Genomic DNA, 23,269 nt, shown 5'->3' with positions numbered 1-23,269 from the left:
TTTGGTTATTCTAATAAAAATATTTGGCTGGGTGCGGTGGCTCACACCTATAATCCCAGCACTTTGGGAGGCTGAGGTGGGTGGATCACCTGAGGTCAGGAGTTTGAGATCGGCCTGACTAACATGGTGAAACCACGTCTCTACTAAAAATACAAAAATTAGCTGGGCATAGCAGTGGATGCCTGCAATCCCAGCTATTCAGTAGGCTGAGGCAGGAGAATCACCTGAACCCTGGAGGTGGAGGGTGCAGTGAGCTGAGATCATGCCACTGCACTCCAGCCTGCAGTGAGCTGACATCATGCCACTGCACTACAGCCTGGGCGACAAGAGAGACTCCATCTTAAAAAAAAAAAGGCTGGGCGTGGTGGCTCACATCTGTAATCCCAGCACTTTGGTTTCAGAGGCCGAGGCGGGTGGATCATGAAATCAGGAGTTTGAAACCAGCCTGGCCAACATGGTGAAACCCCATCTCTACTAAAAATACAAAAATTACCCAGGCGTGGAGGCATGCACCTGTATTCCCAGCTACTTGGGAGGCTGAGGCAGGAGAATTGCTTGAACCCAGGAGGCGTAGGTTGCAGTGAGCTGAAATTGCACCACTGCACTCCAGCCTGTGTGACAGAGCAAGACTCCGTCTCGGAAAAAATAAAAATAAAAAATAAAAAAATAAAAATAAAATTTCCTATTCTATTACTTGGAATTAGTAGTAATAGGACTTCTAAGGAATTAATCCTAAAATAATCTTAAGAAAGAATTAGGCCGGGCACGGTGGCTCATGCCTGTAATCTCAGCACTTTGGGAGGCCGAGGTGGGCAGATCATGAGGTCAGGAGTTCGAGACCAGCCTGGCCAACATATGAAACCCTGTCTCCACTAAGAATACAAAAATTAGCCAGGTGTGGTAGCACGTGCCTGTAGTCCCAGTTACCTGGGAGGCTGAGACAGGAGAATTGCTTGAACCTCAAAGGCAGAGATTGCAGTGAGCCGAGATTGCACTACTGCACTCCAGCCTGGGCAACAGAGCAAGGCTGTCTCAAAAAAAAAACAAAAAAAAAACAACAAAGAATTAAAAAAAAATTTTTTTAGAGACAATGTCTTGCTCTGTCACCCAAGCTGGAGTGCAGTGGCACAATCACAGAACACTGCAGCCTCCAACTCCTGGGCTCAAGCAGTCCTCCCACCTCAGCCTCCCTATTAACTAGGACTATAAGCATGTGCCACCATGCCCAGCTAATTTATTTTTTAATTTCGGGTCTCGTTCTTTAGGCTGGTCTTGAACTCCTGGCCTCAATGATCTTCCTGCCTTGGCCTTCTAAAGCACTGAGATGATAGGTGTGAGCCACTGCACTTGGCCTGTTTTCATTTTGTATAAGCTTTTTTAAATTTACTTTTTGTAGGCTATTTTTAATTTAAAAATTGTAGCCTATTTTATTTATTTATTTCTTTATATTTTAAAGACAGTGTCTCACTAGGGTGCCCAGATTGGACACAGCCTCTCATGTAGCTGGGACTACAGTTGCATGTCACTGCACCTGGCTATTTTATTTATTATAGAACTATCAGTAGTTATATTATTGAATATTATAAACAGAACTATAGTTTTCTATTATGCTCTGAGTTACATTGAAATTATACCATGTTCTTCATGTAGAAAACTTATTGAGATTATTCCAAGTAAGCAGAGAAAAAAACCCAAAGCAATGCATTTTTAATAGAGTTAAATCTCAGATAATTTATTTTCAAAACAAATCTATACAACTATATATTCAATAAGTGCATTATGGTTTGATTCCAGTATTTTTGTGTTTCAAACATTTTTGGTGTATTTGAAACTATCTGAAAACATTCTCTTCTCCTGCTTAAAGTTTTCAAATTATGAAAGCAAAAAATTCTAATAACGTAGAGACTAGAGAACAACTAGTTAAAAAGTTAGTATCTCACATGCTGGCAGTGCAAAGAGAAGGTAAAGTCATTTCTTGAAGAAAGATTTTCTGCTTAAAGTGAAACATGTACATACAGACCTTTCCCTCCTGAAATTAAGTTCCTGAATCAGTGCATTCCAGCTCTTTTTCCTTTTAACTGCTTTATTGAGATATTTCACACACCATAACATTCACCCATCTAAAGTGGGTGAATTAAACCACTTAAGTCTGTTCTTAAAACAGCACAGTTTGTTGAAAGCCTTTTTGTCTTGGTATCCTTGTTGAAAATCAGTTAACTGACAATACAAGGATTTATTTCAGGAGTTTCCACTGATCTAAATGTTTATCCTCATTGTAGCTTTTGTGATCCACTTCTCTGCAGTACTCATACTCTCCTATTCCAATCCCATATGATGATGTTCATTTAAAGCAAAGAGAAAACTGGGCAGGAAGTGCCAAAAGAAGTGCTGTTTTTGAGTTTCTAGCAAAGCATCTTTTTAGTAATAAATATGTTGTGTTTGCTCTCAAGTGTATGGAAACTTAAAGAGAGGTAAGATGGATTCTTAAAACAGAATATTATTTTGCAAACAGTCAGACATTTTCTATGATGCAATTACACTGAGTATTCCAAAACTTTAAACCTTTATTTAAAAGTGCCTATGATTCTTGCTGATGCACATGACAGGCAAAGCTCTACTTTAAACTAGGAACTGCAGATGGACTTTGTATAGTCTTTTGTAATTAAACACCATCTACAGATTGAAAGGTTCTGTACTGTCTATTTCCAGGAATATATTGCAATGCTATGCACATAGTAGTGGGTACTCAATAAATGCATGTTAGAAAAATGAATGAATGTTACTGAAGTAGATTTCTCTTAATTTCTTATGCAAAATGTCTACTAATATATATATATTATTGATATAATTACTTCCCTTTGTAAGAGCATTAGTCATTTTTATTTTTCCTCATGTCCTTGTAAACTATTTATCTTAGCCATTATTATAAATTAATTTTGTGGTATTCATTTCATACCAGTAAATCCCTCATGAAGCACCCCCACAGTATTCTCTGTGAAGAAATTAATTTCAGAGTCAGTCATGAATAGGAATTGAGTCTCGTTGATTGAGAAATCAGTGACATTTCACAGGGGTATGTGAAAAGGTCCGGCTTCATTAACTCAGGTGGCATCTCCTGCAGTGGCCACATTTCCACCCAGATGAATGATGGAGCATAGGTTTTCTGACCTTTGCTGTCCATAGATTTTCTTTGTCTGTAGTTATACCAAAACCGATGAATCATTTCTTTAAACGGTCTTGTGGTCAGAGTATAGAGAATTGGGTTCAAAGCACTGTTAATGGGCAGAATAAAAATTACTACCCAAGAGGTTATGGTACCTAGAAAAGAAAAATGAAATAGTTTTAGTGTTTATAGATGTTTACAAGGTATAGAAACCCAATTTCCCTGTTTCTTTCATCCCAACCCCTTTTTGAGTTTTGATTTTTTTCCTTTGATGTCACATAATTAAATACCAAGTCTATATTTGTTTCCAAGATATCTTTCCAGAGTGCCAGTGTGTGAGGGGAATGCTAGTGCTGAAAAAGAATGGCATTCTTTGCTAAGTAGCTCTTCTTGAATGCACTAACAAAAATATTCCTTTAGGTAGAAATATTTTTCACAAAGTGATTACATATTATGATTACATTTTAGGAAAAAACATATTGTTTAGTATTTAAGTCATAAATTTAAGTGCCTAATAATTAAAACACTTTTCGAGTATTTTAATAGTGCATATAGTATTTGCCAGAATATGTAAGCTTGTATTTAATAGATTTCTTTTTTGCCATTTGATGCCGAAGTGTGCATTTTTTTAGCTTTTGTCCAGATATTTATTTCTGTAAAAAATAACTTTGGCTAAACCCATCTTAAAAATCACTCTAATATATATAGAAATACCAAAATACTCTGATTTTATTATAATTTAATTGATGCTGTCATTACTCTTTGTTTTCATGTTTTTGTTTTTGAGACAGGGTCTCATGCTGTCGCTCAGGCTGGAGTACAGTGGCATGAACATGGCTCACTGCAGTCTCGACCTCCTGGGCCCAAGTGATCCTTGTACCTCACCCTCTTGAGTAGCTGGGACCACAGGCATGTGCCACCATGCCTGGTTAATTTTTAATTTTTTTATTTTTTAAAGAGTTGGGGTCTCAGAGTCTCCCTGTTGTCCAGGTTGGTTTCAATCTCCTGGGTTCAATCAGTCTTCCCCACTTGGCCTTCTTTTTGTTGTTCATAAAATGTAAGATACTATCACCATCATCCATGGTACAGAACACAATTAAAATTACGTATTAATATATACAATTGTTTTTTTTTCCTGAGATAGAGTCTCGCTCTATTACCCAGGTTGTAGTACAATGGCACAATCTCCGCTCACTGCAGTCTCTGCCTCCCAGGTTCAAGCATTCTCATGCCTCAGCCTCCCAAGTAGGTGGGACTACAAGTGCATGCCACCAGGTCCAGCTAAATTTTTGTATTTTGAGTAGAGACGGGGTTTCACCATGCTGGCCAGGCTGGTCTCCAACTGCTGACCTCAAGTGATCTGCCCACCTCAGCCTCCCAAAGTGCTGGGATTTCAGGTGTGAGCCACTGTGTCCTGCTACATGAAAATTTTAAAATGTGAATACAAACTGCATTTTATATATATATATATATTTATATATATTTATATATGTATTTTTATATATTTTTATATATTTTTATATATATTTAACAGGATATATGCACTTTTCATTGTGTTAAAATATGCATAACATAAAATTTACCATGTAACCATTTTAAGTGGACAGCTCAGTGGCATTAAGTACGTTCACATCATTGTACCATAACCACCATCCATCTCCAGAATGATTTCATCTCCCAAACTGAAACTCTATGCCTATTAAACAATCACTCTCCATTCTCCCTTCCTCCAACCCCTAGAAAACACCGTTCTATGTTCTATGAATCTGACTATATCAGAAACGTCATGTAAGTGAAATAAAATATTTGTCCTTTTGTGTCTAACTTATTTCACTTAGCACAGTATCTTCAAGGTTCATCTATATTGCAGCATTTGTCAAAATCTCCTTCCTTTACAGGACTAAATACTAATCCATTGTGTGTATGTACCACATTTTGTTTATCCATTTACCAATCTATGGACATCTGTAATGCTTCTAAATTTTGGCTATTGTGAATAATGCTGCAATGAACATGGGCGTACAAATATCTGTTTGAGTCCCTGCTTTCAATTGTTTTGGTTTTTTTCTTAGAAGGAGAATTTCCACATTGGATGGTAACTGGACCATTTCCACACTGGATGGTAACTAAACCATTGGATGGTTTACATTTTTGAGGTACTGCCATATTGTCTTCCATAGCAGCTGTATCATTTTATTTTTCTACCAGCAATTCACAAGGATTCTAATTTCTCCACATCTTTACCAACACTTAATTTTTTTTGTATGTGTGTTTTTTTAAAATAGTAGTCATCCTAATGGATGTAAAGCACATTGTTTATTTTTTATTTCTTATTTTTATTTTTTTGAGACAGGATCTTGCTCTGTCACCCAGACTGGAGTGCAGTGGTGCAATCATGGCTCACTGCAGCTTTGAACTCCTGGGCCCAAGTGATCCTCCCACATTGGCCTTCCAAAGTGCCAGATTACAGGCATGAGCCAACATGCCAGCCTACATTCTTTCTAAATGCCAAGAATGTTTGCTTCTATTATCTCTCACACTCTGGCATGATCTTCTCTAAATTGCATGTATTACAGGAAGAAAATTTTCTTATATTCTGAAAAAAAATGCAGTAATTATTTAATAATTGTTTTGGCCTGTTTTCCTTTCTAGTCACCTTAAGCACGTGATGATTAGAATTTCAACAATGTGGAATTTATTTTGGTCACTCATTGCTTGTTTCATAGTAATTGTATTATTAGGCGTTTATGGAAAAAAATAAACAGTTCTTCCCCAGTAAATGTTATATTGATGAGCAGAGCCAAAAGTACCTACAACTCTGACTTACAATTTAAAAAAAATTTTTTTTTTTGGCTCTGTCACCCAGGCTGGAGTGTAGTAGCGCAATTTCGGCTCACTGCAACCTCTGCCTCCCGAGTTTAAGCAATTCTCATGCCTTAGCCTCCTGAGTAGCTAGGACTACAGCAGTGCACCACCATGCCCAGCTAGTTTTTGTACTTTTAGTAGAGATGGGGTTTCCCCATGTTGGCCAGGCTGGTCTCAAACTCCTGACCTCAAGTGAGCCGCCTGTCTTGGCCTCCCAGAGTACTGGGATTACAGGCATGGGCCACTGTGCTCAGATCTGATGTACAATTCTTTAAATTGTTTAGTGTTAAGAATTTTAATGTTTTCCTTAAAAGAACACTGTAAAAACAGATTTATTATTTCTTTAAGGAGATTTAAAAATATTGTACCTGGTATTTCTACCTGAAGCAGTGAAAGAAATTTCACTACAAAGATGGGTATCCAGCATAATGCATCAGTAAATACTATAAAGAAAAAACGTTTGGCAAGGATCATCTCTTTTTTAACTTGATTCCGTATTTCAGTTGCTGTTATGGCACTTTGATGAACACTATAAAACATGCTTCCATAGGAAAAAACTATGATGATAAATGCGGCCAAATTAATACCTATTTGGAATACAAACAGTATTATTAATGCATAGAAATATTTCTTTCAAAATGAACAAACAGAAATAAAACATTTTTATTATTAAAGATACAAAGATGTTATTACTAAAGATACAAAGACTATAATGTGTGGGTTTTTTTCTTCACAAAGAATTACTAAAGTCCACAAAAATCATGAATTTTTTTGAGATGAGGTTTTGTGGAAGTAGTGAAGAATGATAAAATGTTTACTTTTAAAATGAGATATTGAAATTGCAGTAATTCAATGAATATCTTGGGTTTTTAAGCTTTCTAGTATTAGTGATGTTTTATTTTTAATTTTTTTAGAGATGGGTTCTTGCTCTGTCCCTGACTGAAGTGCAGTGGTACAATCATAGCTCACTGCAGCTTCAAACTCCTAGGCTGAAGCAATCCTCCTGCCTCAGCCTTCCAAGTAGCTGGGAGTACAGGTGCATGCCATCACACCAGCTAATTTTTTTTTTTTTTTGAGATGGAGTCTCGCTGTGTTGCTCGGGCTGGAGTGCAGTGGCACTATCTCGCCTCACTGCAACTCTGCCTTCCGTGTTCAAGCAATTCTCCTGCCTCAGCCTCCTGAGTAGCTGGGACTACAGGTGCGTGCCACCATGCCCGGCTAATTTTTCTATTTTTAGTAGAGACGGGGTTTTACCATATTGGTCAGGCTGGTCTTGAACTCCTGACCTCATGATTGGCCCACCTCGGCCTCCCAAAGTGCTGGGATTACAGGTATGAGCCACCACCACGCCTGGCCTCATACCAGCTAATTTTTTAAAAATAATTTTGTAGAGATGGGGTCTTGCTATGTTGCCCAGGCTGGTCTCAACTACTGGCCTCAAGTGATCCTCCCACCTTGGCCTCCCAAAGTACTGAGATTATAGCACAAGCCATTGTGCCTGGCCTAGTGATTTTTTTCTAATTCAGTTACTTTTTGCTGTACTCTTGAGAATATTTTTACATTGCTGGTTTAGAACAGTTGTATGTATACTCACAAGCCAAAGATGTGTGTTGCCATGAATTTGAAAAGATAATAAATATCATTACGTTCATATTGTAAAGCAAAGAGCCAAAACATATGTTGCTTAGCATGTTTAGGGTGAATACATGAAATACAGGTGTTTAGTGTCTTTTATTAAGCTGTGTCAGGTTGGAATTTATATCAGAGTATAATTTGGGGAGGAAAATCCTTGCTGGGGATTCTGATAGAACTCACCCTCATTCTTACTAACAAAAACTGGTTGGAAGATTTGAAATAAAAACTTGTGAACATTAGTTTCTTAGTTTCTTACCAAGAAAAATTGCCACTGAATAAACCTGGGCTCCAATACTTTCTGTATCTTCTGAATGAAGAGGGAAGCATACTCCATTGGTGCCATAGTAGTTTTTGAAAAATTCCTTATTGCTCAATGGAATGAAAGCCACTATAAAACCAGTAATCCAAATGAGAATCAGAACTGTAATTGTTCTGCATTTTCCAGGTCTCACACATCTAAAAGGATAGACAATGCAGATGTATTTTTCCAATGTCAGAAATGTTAACAGTAAAACTGATACTTCTGTGGACAGAATGGCCAAAGATCCTACAAGCTGACAATGAGTACTCTCCATCCACAGCTGCGCATGCTTATTGTATTCTCCACGAAACTTTAGGTCAAAGCCTCCGATCACGAATAAATATATTCCCATTAAGCAGTCGGCACCTAGAGGAGTCATAGTTTCACAAATTTAGAGAAATAAATAGGTATCATAAAATCATCAATAAGCAATAATATTTTTAATGCTAGAAAAAATAGTCAAGTTTCTTCCAACTTAGGAAGAGGTAACTTTTATTCTCCTAAGAGTTCATTTACAGATGAGGATCTATTCATAGACTCTCTTTGGTAAGCACTCTCAAAGGTACTCTCTACAGTTAATTATGCAATCATTTCTTCATTTTCCTTTAAAGTGCAAGTCTCTAAGAGCAGAGATCTTGTCTATTGTATTATCTGTTCTAGACCCATCATGTAGAAGTGTCAAATAAATGTACAAAATGCAATCACGTAGAGCATTCAGTTAGGGACTTAGATGAGGATGGCATTATTTGGTTCAGCTCTTCCACTGAAATTCTCCCAACGCAACAAGCTCAAGGTGTCATATAAAATCTTGGAGAAAGTAATTCACAAGTTCCTATGATAGAATAATGACTGAATTTTGAAGCCTATAATTTAAGAGATATGAATAATTATGAACTGCTTTGCAGTCAGTACAATTTTAAGGGGCTTAAATTACTTACCAGAGTTGGTCTAAGCAAAACTGTTTTCTCTCTCTTTCAATTTTTACATCTTTTTCTGTCTCTTTTTAGGGTCTCCAATCCCAGGAATTAGCTCTCTTACACTACTTGGCATATTTCTTTTTAAGCAAACGTTACATATCAGAAAGTGGGTGAGATTTTTGGACTGCACAAGCATTCTACACAAAATCCCTAAAATCACATCACTGTATAAATCACAAGGCTGACCCTAAGCCTTTAACTCTGAAGTTACAGTCTAGGCTTCACCAAGGAAATTGAACTGACTAAAAATTTTGTAGCTAGCAATACAAAATAGTAAATGGCTTCTGAGTTCTGTTTCTTACATAGCTTGCAATAAAAAAAAATTTAGACATTAGACTTTGAATAAGGATGGAGACAGTACATGGGGGCAGCACACATATAAAAGTAGAACCTCATGTAGATTGATGCTTTACTTGCTTGAGGGAGCATGGATAAATTCTAGGCCACTTGACCTAGACTACAAACATCCTGAGGACTGGTTTCTTCCTTATTTTTCTTTGCAGTGTTCATTTAACATAATACCTTGCCATTACATTGCAACAACTTTTTGAAAAAATGAATACTCCCTAAAAACATTTTCTTATTTACACATTTCAGTTAGAGTGGAAAAAATTTCTAGTAGCTCAGAGATCAGGAAAGCATGTACTTGTTAAGTCAATATCTGTGAACTGGACATACACATAAAAAAGTAAGTATAGGTCTGCACGTAAAATTGTGACCATAGGAGGTTGCAATTTTATTTGTAGTGAAAGATTTTAGATGCGTCAACAAAATATTGTGCCTTCGAAGCCACTGTATGAGAGAGAACTAATAAATGAAAGCTTCCTTAATTTGTGTAAGGTGATTAAATTTCCTAGTTTAAAAAAACATACTTTTTCTTATTGCTAAAGTAATTCTATTTTCTTTGTAGAAAATGTGAAAACAGCATACAAGCAAAAAGGAGAAAAATGTAAAATTCCATAATTCTACCACTCACACAACGTATTTTCTAATAATAATGCTTTTGTGTATTTCAAAACTACAATTCCCCTTTAACCAGGAAATACTCACAGCAGAGAGAAATGATTGACATGGCATACAGCTTGTTTTCAGACCTGATATAAGGTCGCATGCAAATGACAAAAACGTTTCCAAAGCAGGTAACTGCAGATACAACCCAGACAAACACTCTCTGAATAATGCTTGCCAAGAGATTCTCTAGAGATGAAATTCCATCAGTGTTTGGTTTACAGCTGCGAACATGTGGTGCATATCCACAGTACTGGAATTTCTTAAAATATCTGGTATACAAAGAGAAGGTAAAATAAGATTTTCCATTTAATTCAGTGTCACCATACATTCATATTTATTTCCTACATTTTATTGGTAGAAAGAAAATGTCTTAAGACGAAATTGAGAGGACTAAAACATTAGGGATTCTGAAACTTTAAACTTACATCCAATTATCACTAGCTTGATTTCACTGTTAAAGAATGTGTGGGTGAGAGTAGCAAATAGGCATAATAAATATAACAAGTGTTAGACATGTCTTAGAATACAAACTGTTAGATGTGATCAAGAGAATGAATCCCTCCAGAGAAACCTTTATCGTACTTGCAATGTTTAGTATATGTAAATGAAGTTACACAGCTCCTATTGTGCTGCAAGTGATTGCTTTCTATCCCTCAGGGGAAGAGTTAAGTGTTTTCTCTTCTGTGCTTCCATGGCTTTTTGTTATTGAGGTTATGATGTTATTTCAACACCAACGAAAGAAAAAAAAAAGAAAAGAAAACATCCCATTAAAAAATAGGCAAATGATCTGAACAGATATTTCTCAAAAGAAGACATACAAGGCCCGGCACGGTGGCTCACGCCTGTAATCCCAGCACTTTGGGAGGCCGAGGCGGGCGGATCACGAGGTTAGGAGATTGAGACCATCCTGGCTAATACGGTAAAACCCCGTCTCTACTAAAAATACAAAAAATTAGCCAGGTGTGGGGGCGGGCTCCTGTAGTCCCAGCTACTCGGGAGGCTGAGGCAGGAGAATGGTGTGAACCTGGGAGGCGGAGCTTGCAGTGAGCCGAGATCGTGCCACTGCACTCCAGCCTGGGCGACAGAGCGAGACTCTGCCTCAAAAAAAAAAAAAAAAAAAAGAAGACATACAAATGGCCAATTATACTTGAAAAAATGCTCGACCTCACTAATGATCAAGGAAATGCGAATTAAAACCACAATGAGGTATCATCTTACTCCAACGTTGGATGGACGGCTATTATCAAAAAGACCAAAAAGAGAAAACAAATGCTGGTGAGAATCTGGAGAAAAGGGAACTCTTATTGGCGGGAATGTAAATTAGTATAGGCATTATGGAGAACGGAGAACAATATGGGGGTTCCTCAGAAAACTACAAATAGAACTAGCATATGTGCTGGGGGCAGTGGCTCATGCCTGTAATCCCAGCACTTTGGGAGGCCAAGGTCAGTGGATCACGCAGTCAGGAGATTGAGACCATCCTGGTTAAAATGGTGAAACCCTGTCTCTACTAAAAATACAAAAAATTAGCCAGGCATGGTGGTGCACACCTGTAGTCCCAGCTACTTGGGAGGCTGAGGCAGGAGAATCGCTTGAACCTGTGGGAGCAGAGGTTGCAGTGAGCTGAGATTGCGCCACTGCACTCCAGCCTGGGTGACAGAGTGAGACTCTGTCTCCAAAAAAAAAAAAAAAGAATTAGCATATGATCCAGGAATCCCATTCCTGAGAATCTATTCAAAGAAAAGAAAATCATATCAAAGAGATATCTGCACCCCCATGTTTATCACAGCACTGATACAGGAGCTAAAAAGGAAGTATTTAGGTAGCTAGTGAGGGTAAGAGAGTCCTCGGTAAGCTTTCTCTTTTAACAAAAAGCAGCCTCCAAATAATTTCTTTTCTAACAAAGAGCAGCCTGAAAAATCAAGCTGCCGACATAGAAAAGCAAACTAGAAGCTTGCACAGGTGAATGCTGGCAGCTGTGCCAATAGGAAAAGGCTACCTGGGGGCCAAGCATGTTCAACATGGAGGCTCCATCTTTCCTTTTCTTTGTCAACCACATGTACGATAAAGAAGCAGACAACATGGTGCCAAACAGGTAGAGAACCCATCTGCATAATGAAAGATTAGGGTGGGGCAGCCAGCTTCTTCGCATGCTATGCAAATGGCACACCTGGTCCAAGCAATCTTTTGGGCCCTATGTAAATCAAACATGGCCTCCTCAAGCTACTGTATAAAACCCTGTGCATTTCACCACAGAACTGGAAGACCTATTCAGGAGCCCCTCTCTCTCTGCAGGAGAGAGAGCTTTTCTCTTTTTCTCCCTTATTAAACCTCTGCTCTTAACCTCACTCCCTGTGTGTCCACGTCCTTAATTTCCTTGGTGTGAGGCAACAAACCTCAGGAATTACCCCATACAAACAATGCTACTTCAGCACTATTCACAATAGCCAAGATATGGAGTCAACCTAGGTGTTGATGAACAGATGAATGGATAAAAAAATGTGGTAGATATACACAATGGAATATTTGGCTATAAAAAAAGAATGAAATTCTGTCATTGTGGCAACAAGAGGGAAATGGAGGATATTACACTAAGTGGAATAAGCCAGGAATAATGTTAAACACCTCATGTTCTCACTCATATATGGAAGCTAAAAATGTTGATCTTACAGAAGTAAAAGTAGAACAGAGGATACTACAGGCTGGGGAGGGTAAGGAGAAGGAAGAGACAGGGAGACTTATTAAAGAATTCAAAGTTACAACCAGAAAGGAGAATAAGTTCTCATATTCTATACCATGGTAGGATGTCTACAGTTAACAATAATGTATGGTTTCAAATAGCTAGAAGGAGGATATTGAATATTCTAAACATAAAGAAATGATAAATGTTTGAGAGGATGGATATGCTAATTATCCTTTATCCTGATCTGATCACTATACATTGTATGTACCAAAACATCACTATGTACCCCACGAAGATGTGCAATTATTATTTGTCAATTAATAAAAATAACAAAATAATATTAAAGATTTTAAACATGGAAGTGCCACAGTAAAAGAAAAAAAAAAGAAGTTATGTTATCTGTAACTACTTGCTAACATGCCTATCTCTCACACTAGATTTTGGTACATAATAAAGTGTTCAATAAATATTTGTTGAGTGACTTCTTTCATCAATAGAGAGACTTTCCTTGTTGATAAATATACCATGTGGATAATTTATAATTACTATTGTGTTACCACCAACACCAACACCTTTTATTGAGCATTTCTTAAGTATCAGAAATAAGTTCTCAAATGAATTCCGTGAGGTAGGTGTTAGCATCATTAATAGGAATAGATGAATCTTCAATGGAGGCAAGTTATTTGCTAGGAAATTTTCTACTAAATACGCAAATTGAACTTCAAATTAGATCTATTTTTCTATAAAGCCATGTGTTCTGCCAAAAAATATAAAGGATCTTTAGTGTATAAAGAGCTACAGTAAGAAAAGATAAAAACCTGATGATTACAATTTGTCCTGTCAAGCTCAAGGTCAATTGCTGATATTTCCATTCAGTTATATCCATTTATTCTGTAAACCATGAAGGACAGGAGAGCAGAACATGAGGAAAGAAGGAGTGTTGATTGGTATTTTACTGTGTGTCTTAGGCTGAAGTTTTGCTTTTATCAACAGAATTATAGTAACTCTGTTTGCTACTTTGGCTGCCCAGCACTTAATCACTCTTCTGATAATAGTGTTCTGATTTCCTTTGAGAGAATTACTTCTCCCTTTTTGAGAAGTTATGGTGGGACCTTCAGTGGAGGCAATCCCTAGCCCAGAGTAGGTAAGTGCCCTAGACGTGATCAACTAGATTCTCTCTCCTGGAACTCTGAATCTGATTGAATGACACTTGGATGGATAATTCCAGTGGCTATAAATTATTCCTCAGATTTTGTGTTATACCATTTTCTTCCAATAAATTCTGTTCTGTTTAATTTAGTCAGATTGCTTTATGTTGCGTACAAGAAAGGAATCTTTTACAAGCCATCTTTCTGAGGAACTATGGACAACAAAAACAGGGTTCTGTGTTACGACTTAAAATACAAGCAAGATTACAGAGTTGATGGTAGCTGACATTTTCTAAATTATTGAAAATTAATTTCCATGGCATGGATCATTCTAATAACTGCTATAAAATTGCATTCAATTAAAAAAATGTTTCTAAAGCATGTAATCACAGGTACAACCAGACATACTCTTTGAATAAAAGATTTTTCAAAGTTTACCATTTCATCCATGCACGCTTGCTTGAATCATGCCGATATGTGGGGATATTTTCATTAAGAAAGACTTCTTCCTAACTACCTTCATTTGCAGCACTGATTTATTTATAATTATTTTATATTGCCTATATAAATTCCTTCCTCTTCATCTGGTTTGGATATTTGTCTACTCCAAATCTCATGTCAAAAATTGATTCCCAATGTTGGAGGTGGGGCCCAGTAGGAGGTGTCTGGGTCATGGGGTAGATGCCTCATGAATGGTGTGGTGTCCTTCCTGCAGTAATAAGTGAGTTCTCCTTCTATTATTTCACATGAGATCTGATTGTTAAAAAGAGCTGGCACCTCCTCTTCTCTCTCTGGCTTTCTCTCTCGCCATTTGACACACCTACTCCCTCTTTGCCCTCTGCCATGATTAAAAGCTTTCCTGACGACCTCACCAAAATTAGAGGTTGGTGCCATGTTTCTCTTACAACTTACAGAACTGTAAGCCAAAATAAACTCTTCCTTATAAACTACCCAGCCTCCGATATTCCTTTATAGTAATGCTAAATGGACTAACACACCCTATACACAAATTACTAGCTCATTAGGCAAACATCAATATCTGTGAACAGTTATTAGAGGTGAGGAGAACTTCTTACAAGACCAAGTGGATTTCCCTCACACTCATGTTTCCTGAGATTGAAAAAATCTCCTATGAGATGCTACCAGACTGTGGAAAACAAAAATCATCTCACCCAATATCAAAGGTTTAAGAGTTTTTTTTTCTTATTTATTTGTTTTTATTTTATTTTATTATTATTACACTTTAAGTTTTAGGGTACATGTGCACCATGTGCAGGTTAGTTACATATGTATACATGTGCCATGCTGGTGTGCTGCACCCATTAACTCGTCATTTAGCATTAGGTATATCTGTTAATGCTATCCCTCCCCCCTCCCCCCACCCCACAACAGTCCCCAGAGTGCGATGTTCCCCTTCCTGTGTCCATGTGTTCTCATTGTTCAATTCCTACCTATGAGTGGAACGTGCGGTGTTTGGTTTTTTGTCCTTGTGATAGTTTACTGAGAATGATGATTTCCAATTTCATCCATGTCCCTACAAAGGACATGAACTCATCATTTTTTATGGCTGCATAGTATTCTGTGGTGTATATGTGCCACATTTTCTTAATCCAGTCTATCATTATTGTACATTTGGCTTGGTTCCAAGTCTTTGCTATTGTGAATAGTGCCACAATAAACATACGTGTGCATGTGTCTTTATAGCAGCATGATTTATAGTCCTTTGGGTATATACCCAGTAACGGGATGGCTGGGACAAATGGTATTTCTAGTTCTAGATCCCTGAGGAATTGCCACACTGACTTCCACAAGGGTTGAACTAGTTTACAGTCCCACCAACAGTGTAAAAGTGTTCCTATTTCTCCACATCCTCTCCAGCACCTGTTGTTTCCTGACTTTTTAATGATCACCATTCTAACTGGTGTGAGATGGTATCTCATTGTGGTTTTGATTTGCATTTCTCTGATGGTCAGTGATGGTGAGCATTTTTTCATGTTTTTTGGCTGCATAAATGTCTTCTTTTGAGAAGTGTCTGTTCATGTCCCTCGCCCACTTTTTGATGGGGTTGTTTGTTTTTTTCTTGTAAATTTGTTTGAGTTCATTGTAGATTTTGGATATTAGCCCTTTGTCACATGAGTAGGTTGCGAAAATTTTCTCCCATTTTGTAGGTTGCCTGTTCACTCTGATGGTAGTTTCTTTTGCTGTGCAGAAGCTCTTGAGTTTAATTAGATCCCATTTGTCAATTTTGGCTTTTGTTGCCATTGCTTTTGGTGTTTTAGACATGAAGTCCTTGCCCATGCCTATGTCCTGAATGGTAATGCCTAGGTTTTCTTCTACGTTTTTCATGGTTTTAGGTCTAACGTTTAAGTCTTTAATCCATCTTGAATTAATCTTTGTATAAGGTGTAAGGAAGGGATCCAGTTTCAGCTTTCTACATATGGCTAGCCAGTTTTCCCAGCACCATTTATTAAATAGGGAATCCTTTCCCCATTTCTTGTTTTTCTGAGGTTTGTCAAAGATCAGATAGTTGTAGATATGCGGCATTATTTCTGAGGGCTCTGTTCTGTTCCATTGATCTATATCTCTGTTTTGGTACCAGTACCATGCTGTTTTGGTGACTGTAGCCTCGTAGTATAGTTTGAAGTCAGGTAGCATGATGCCTCCAGCTTTGTTCTTTTGGCTTAGGATTGACTTGGTGATGCGGGCTCTTTTTTGGTTCCATATGAACATTAAAGTAGTTTTTTCCAATTCTGTGAAGAAGGTCATTGGTAGCTGGATGGGGATGGCATTGAATCTGTAAATTACCTTGGGCAGTATGGCCATTTTCACGATATTGATTCTTCCTACCCATGAGCATGTAATGTTCTTCCATTTGTTTGTACCCTCTTTTATTTCATTGAGCAGTGGTTTGTAGTTCTCCTTGAAGAGGTCTTTCACATCCCTTGTAAGTTGGATTCCTAGGTATTTTATTCTCTTTGAAGCAATTGTGAATGGGAGTTCACTCATGATTTGGCTCTCTGTTTATCTGCTATTGGTGTATAAGAATGTTTGTGATTTTTGTACATTGATTTTGTATCCTGAGACTTTGCTGAAGTTGCTTATCAGCTTAAGGAGATTTTGGGCTGGGACAATGGGGTTTTCTGGATATACAATCATGTCATCTGCAAACAAGGACAATTTGACTTCCTCTTTTCCTAATTGTATACCCTTTAGTTTCTTCTCCTGCCTAATTGCCCTGGCCAGAACTTCCAACACTATGTTGAATAGGAGTGGTGAGAGACGGCATCCCTGTCTTGTGCCAGTTTTCAAAGGGAATGCTTCCAGTTTTTGCCCATTCAGTATGATATTGGCTGTGGGTTTGTCATAGATAGCTCTTATTATTTTGAGATACGTCCCATCAATACCTAATTTATTGAGAGTTTTTAGCATGAAGGTTGTTGAATTTTGTCAAAGGCCTTTCCTGCGTCTATTGAGAAAATCATGTGGTTTTTGTCTTTGGTTCTGTTTATATGCTGGGTTACATTTATTGATTTGCATATATTGAACCAGCCTTGCATTCCAGGGATGAAGCCCACTTGATCATGGTGGATACCCACTGTCAACATTAGACAGATCAACGAGACAGAAAGTTAACAAGAATACCCAGGAATTGAACCCAGCTCTGCACCAAGCAGACCTAAGAGACATCTACAGAACTCTCCACCCCAAATAAACAGAATATACATTTTTTTCAGCACCACACCACACCTATTCCAAAATTGACCACATAGTTAGAAGTAAAGATCTCCTCAGCAAATGTAAAAGAACAGAAATTATAACAAACTGTCTCTCAGACCACAGTGCAATCAAACCAGAACTCAGGATTAAGAAACTCACTCAAAACTGCTCAACTACATGGAAACTGAACAACCTGCTCCTGAATGACTACTGGGTACATAACAAAATGAAGGCAGAAATAAAGATGTTCTTTGAAACCAACGAGAACAAAGACACAACACACCAGAATCTCTGGGACACATTCAAAGCAGTGTGTAGAGGGAAATTTATAGCACTAAATGCAAACAAGAGAAAGCAGGAAAGATTCAAAATTGACACCCTAACATCACAATTAAAAGAACTAGACAAGCAAGAGCAAACACATTCAAAAGCTAGCAGAAGGCAAGAAATAAGTAAAATCAGAGCAGAACTGAAGGAAATAGAGACACAAAAAACCCTTCAAAAAATCAATGAATCCAGGAGCTGGTTTTCTGAAAGGATCAACAAAATTGATAGACTGCTAGCAAGACTAATAAAGAAGAAAAGAGAGAAGAATCAAATAGATGCAATAAAAAAATGATAAAGGGAATATCACCACTGATCCCACAGAAATACAAACTACCATCACAGAATACTACAAACACCTCTACGCAAATAAACTAGAAAATCTAGAAGAAATGGATAAATTCCTCTACACATACACCCTCCCAAAACTAAACCAGGAAGAAGTTGAATCTCTGAATAGACCAATAACAGGCTCTGAAATTGTGGCAAAAATTAATAGCTTACCAACCAAAAAGAGTCCAGGACCAGATGGATTCACAGCCGAATTCTACCAGAGGTAAAACGAGGAACTGGTACCATTCCTTCTGAAACTATTCCAATCAACAGAAAAAGAGGGAATCCTCCCTAACTCATTTTATGAGGCCAGCATCATCCTGATACCAAAGCCGGGCAGAGACACAACCAAAAAAGAGAATTTTAGACCAATATCCTTGATGAACAAGAGTTTTAATTATTGTTTAGACATGTCTCAGTCCATTTGGCTGCCGTTAACAAAAATACCATAGACTGACTTAGACAATGAATGTTTATTTCTCACAGTTCTGGAGGCTGGGAAGACCAAGATCAAGGTGCCAGCAGATTCAGTGTCTGGTAGGGGACCACATGTTTCATAGATGGCCATCTTCTCTCTCTGTCTTCACAAGGTGGAGGGGCAAGGGTGGTCTCCAGAGTCTCTTTTTTCCCTTTTCTTTTTTTTTTTTGAGATGGAGTCTCACTCTGTCGCCCAGGCTGGAGTGCAGTGGTGCCATCTTGGCTCACTGCAACCTCCACCTCCAGGGTTCAAGTGATTCTCCTGCCTCAGCCTCCTGAATAGCTGGAATCACCACCATGCCTGGCTAATTTTTGTATTTTTAGTAACGAGGTTTCACCATGTTGGCCAGGCTGGTCTTGAACTCTTGACCTCAGGTGATCCACCCACCTCGGCCGCCCAAAGTGCTGGGATTACAGGCATGAGCCACTGGCCTGGACCAGAGTCTGTTTTCTAAGGGCACTAATCCCACTCATGAAGGCTCTGTCCTCATGACCTAGTCACCTCCCAAAGGCCCTACCTCCTTGTACCATTGCAGTGGGGTTAGTATTTCAATATATACATTTTGGAGGAACACAAACATTCAGTTTATAGCTGGCAAATTAGTAGAAAATATTAATAGATTGGATGCATTATCATAATATACGTGGAAACAAATATTAAAATCACAGTGAAAAGCAATAAAATATCTACTTACATGTGAGAGAGATTCATAAGAGGTCTAAACATCCTTTGTTGGATATTTGAAATTTCAATCCCTTCTAGGCTGCTAAAAATATCAAATTAATAATCAATCAAAAGAACACATATTATACATGGTTTAATAAATTGAGTTTTAGTGAAGGACAATTTAATAAAATGCTTTTAGTTAACACTTACTCTGAACAAAATAATTATACTCAGCCCACCCACTTCCCCAAATCCTCCTCCTTCTGATTGTGTTATTTGTACACATATTATCTTCCTTATTTGATTTTTTTTAGATCCTCACAGATCATGGCACAATGCTTTATGCGTTTTAACTAATCAATAAATATGTGTGGAATAAATGCACAAGCGTTATCTTTTGTACAATATTACAATAGCAGAGATGTTTTACATCCTTAAAAATTTCCTAGTAATTTTTAATTAATAATTTTTTTCTAATAAAATGTCATTTTACTGAGGGCACACTCAAAATAAATGAAGTGAAGCTTACCTTTTTTTTTTTTTTTTTTTTGCGACAGGGTCTTCCTCTGTTGCCCAGGCTGGTGTGGTGGTATAAACATGGCTTACTGCAGCCTCAACCTCCCAGCTTAAGCAATGTTCCCACCTCAGCCTCCCAAGTAGCTAGGACCACAGGTGCATGCTACCACGCTCAACTAATTTGCTTATTTTTATTTTTTTGTAGAGGCAGGGTCTCCCTATGTTGCCCAGGTTATTCTTGAACTCCTGATCTCAAGCAATCCTCCTGCCTCAGACTCCCAAAGTGCTGAGTTTACAGGTGTGAACCACTGCACTCAGCCCTGAAGCTTATCTTTTAAGGCAATTCTTTGGCTCTAACAGAATTTTTGTCTTTTTTTGTGTGTGTGGTACAAGTAAGGATTTATATAATCTAGAATATTCTACCTTGGGGTAAAAACACTTATAATAAATTATAAAATATCCAGTGTTAAGAGAGTGAATATGCACAGATGTCTTTGAAGGGTCAAAGCAAACAAATCAACATAAGCTCCTAGTGACTTATAGAAAAATATAAAATAATTCATCATTTTTTTAAATTTACAAATATATAAGATAAAACTAATAGTTGTCTGTTTATAGTTCAGCAAGCCCTTATATGTTTTTGTAGAGCTAAACTAATGTCTTGGAAATAAAGTTTATGATTTGAAATAAATATATAAAAATATACATTGTTAATATTTAAAAAACAATTTTATCATAAAACTATCCCCATATGTGAATACTTACAGAGACTTGAGTTTGACAAGATAATCAAATTGGTTTGCTTGAATTTTCTGGATTGGATTATAGGAAAGATTCCTGTTTTTTAAAAAAAGCAGCAATAGGTCATTTCTAAAAACTACATGAGTAAAGCAAGTGAATCTGTTTATTTTGGGTTACTTTAACATATTTATGAACAAAAGTATACAATAACTCATAATGGATGAAATACTTAAACTGTAAAATTACAAAATGACTAGAAGAAAACATGGGTGGAAAGCCCCAGGACATTAACCTGGGTGATGATTTTTTTGGATATTGCCCCAAAAATATAGGCAACAAAAGTGAAATAGATGAATGGGATTACGTAAAACTAAAAAGCCTCTGCACAGCTAAGGAAACAATCAACAGAGTGAGGAGACAACCTGTGTAATGGGGGACAATATTTGCAAATCATATATCTGGTAAGTGGTTAATATCCAAAATGTGTAAGGAACTCAAACAACTCAGCAAGAAAACAAATCAGCTGGTTAAAAATTAGGGAAAGGGCTTGAATAGACATTTTTCAAAATAAGACATATAAATGACTAACAGGTATATGAAAAAGTGCTCAACATCCCTAATCATCAGAGAAATGCAAACTGAAACCACAATGAAATATTACCTCACACCTTTTAGAATAATTTTTAACAGAAAGATGAAAGATAAGTGCTGAGGATGATTTGAAGAAAAGGTTGCCCTTGCATACTGGTGATGGGAATATAAATTAGTACAACCATTATGGAAAATAGTATGGGGCTTCCTCAAAAATCAAAAATTGAACTACTACATGATCCAGAAATTCCACTACTGGATATATATCCAAAGGAAATAAAATCAGTATATTAAAGAGATTTCTGTACTCCCATATTCATTGCAGCATTATTCATAATAGCCAAGGTATGGATTCAACCCAAGTGTCCATCAAAGGATGACTTGATAAAAAAAATGTATACATACACAATAGAATACTATTCAGCCTTAAAAAACACAGAAAATCCTGTCATTTGCAACAACATAAATGAATCTGGAGGACATTATGCTACATGAAGTAAGTTAGGCATAGAAAGACAATTACCACATGATCTCATTTATATGTGGAATCTGAAAAAGTTGAACTTATGGAAGTAGAGAGTAGAATGTGGTCACGAGAGGCAGGTGGGAAAGGATTGGAATATATTGGTCAAAAGGCACAAAAATTTCAGTTAGAAAGGAGGAATAAGTTCAAGACTTCTATTGTATAACATGCTGACTATAGCTAATAACAATGTATTGTATTCTTGAAAATTGCTAAGAGAGCAGATGTTAAATGTTCTCACCACAAAAATAAGTATGTGAGATGATGCATATGTTAATTAGCCCAATTTAGGCATTCCACAATGTATACATATTTCAAAACATCATGTTGTACTGATAAATATATACAATTTTTGTTTGTCAATGAAATAAAGAGATAGTAATAGCACTGGCCTCACAGGGTTGATTTTACATTTAAGTGAATTAATTAAGACAAAACACTTAGAACAGTGCCCAGCTTGTGGTAAATACTCTGTGATTATGATAGTGATAGAGTGACAGCTAATAAAACATGGGCATGAAGGTAGAGCTGTCAAGAAAGGGCTGCCAGCAGAGAAGTGGTAGGGGAACCGAGAAAGAGCCGCACCTACTTCACATTTTACCTAAGATCAGATATGGTTTAAATAAAATGAAATAAAATAATCTCATTTAGTCAAAATTTGAATTAATGAAATAATATATATCATATCTTTTACAATAAATCTTAAGTCATGAAACATGAAATGAAAAGCAGACTTTAAAGGGAATTTATTTTTATATTTTAATTTTTTAGAGATGGGGACTTGCTGTGTTGCTCAGGCTGTACTCAAACTCCTGGGTTCAAGGGATCCTCCTGCCCCAGCTTCTCAACTCACTGGGACTACAAGCACCTGCCTTCTTAAAGAGAACTGAAAGCTAAATTTAAATGGAGAAAATTTCAGAATCTTTGAAAAACAACACCTTGAAACAAGAATCATTGATTAAAGAAAACTTCTCAGGAAAATTTCTCTTTTTAAAATATTTAGACTGGGTGTGGTGGCTCATGCCTGTAATCCCAGCATTTTGGGAGGCCGAGGTGAGAGAATGGCATGAGCCTTGAAGTCCAATATGAGCAGCCTGGGCAACATAATGAGACCCCCATCTCTACAAAAACAAAATTAAAAAAAAAAAGAGGAAATAAACAAAAATATTTACTGAAGATTAGACTGTAAGTTACATGGGGGATGGAAGGAACTGCTGGGAGAGCCACAGTTACAGAAAGAAGGAAAGAGAGAAAGAATGACAATGACCAGTGGGTTGTATAAAAAAATGAAGTGGACTCAGCAAACTAGAAATAAAAGGAAACTACCTCACATAATAAACGATGTATATGAAATCCCACACTCAGTGGTAAAAGACCAAAAGCTTTCCCCTAAGAGTGGGAACAAGACAAGGATTCCTGCTTTTACCACTGTCATTCAACACAATGTTGGAAGTCCTAATCAGAAAAATTAGGCAAGAAAAAAAAATGAAGGGCAGGCATCCAAATTGTAAAAGAAGAAAAAAATTATCTCTGTTTACAGATGATGTAATCTTACATGTAGAATATCCTAAAGATTTAACTAAAAAGAAATCCATTT

The 23,269-nt window shown here is 37.1% G+C and overlaps 1 protein-coding gene across 3 annotated transcripts in view; it reads right to left on the bottom strand.

Moving 5' to 3' along the window:
* Positions 1-1,704: 1,704 nt before the first annotated feature.
* RXFP1 (relaxin family peptide receptor 1) overlaps positions 1,705-23,269 on the bottom strand; it is a 135,788-nt gene continuing 114,223 nt past the window's right edge. For 2 of the 3 annotated variants that reach the window (XM_054486087.2, XM_063664243.1), the window contains exons 13-18: positions 20,583-20,654; positions 19,330-19,401; positions 9,992-10,221; positions 7,920-8,330; positions 6,397-6,615; positions 1,705-3,318 (exon numbers count right to left, since the gene is read on the bottom strand). In XM_054486087.2, coding sequence (XP_054342062.2) covers positions 3,020-3,318; positions 6,397-6,615; positions 7,920-8,330; positions 9,992-10,221; positions 19,330-19,401; positions 20,583-20,654 — 1,303 coding nt within the window. In that variant the 3' untranslated portion in view covers positions 1,705-3,019. The remainder of the gene's footprint in view (positions 3,319-6,396; positions 6,616-7,919; positions 8,331-9,991; positions 10,222-19,329; positions 19,402-20,582; positions 20,655-23,269) is intronic. The other variant, XM_063664242.1, reaches the window with a different exon arrangement.

This window comes from Pongo pygmaeus, chromosome 3, assembly GCF_028885625.2.
Source record: "Pongo pygmaeus isolate AG05252 chromosome 3, NHGRI_mPonPyg2-v2.0_pri, whole genome shotgun sequence".
Classification (NCBI taxonomy): Eukaryota; Metazoa; Chordata; class Mammalia; order Primates; family Hominidae; genus Pongo; species Pongo pygmaeus.
The sequence above is the reverse complement of the archived record's forward strand: the minus strand, read 5'-3'. Positions and strand labels throughout refer to the sequence as shown.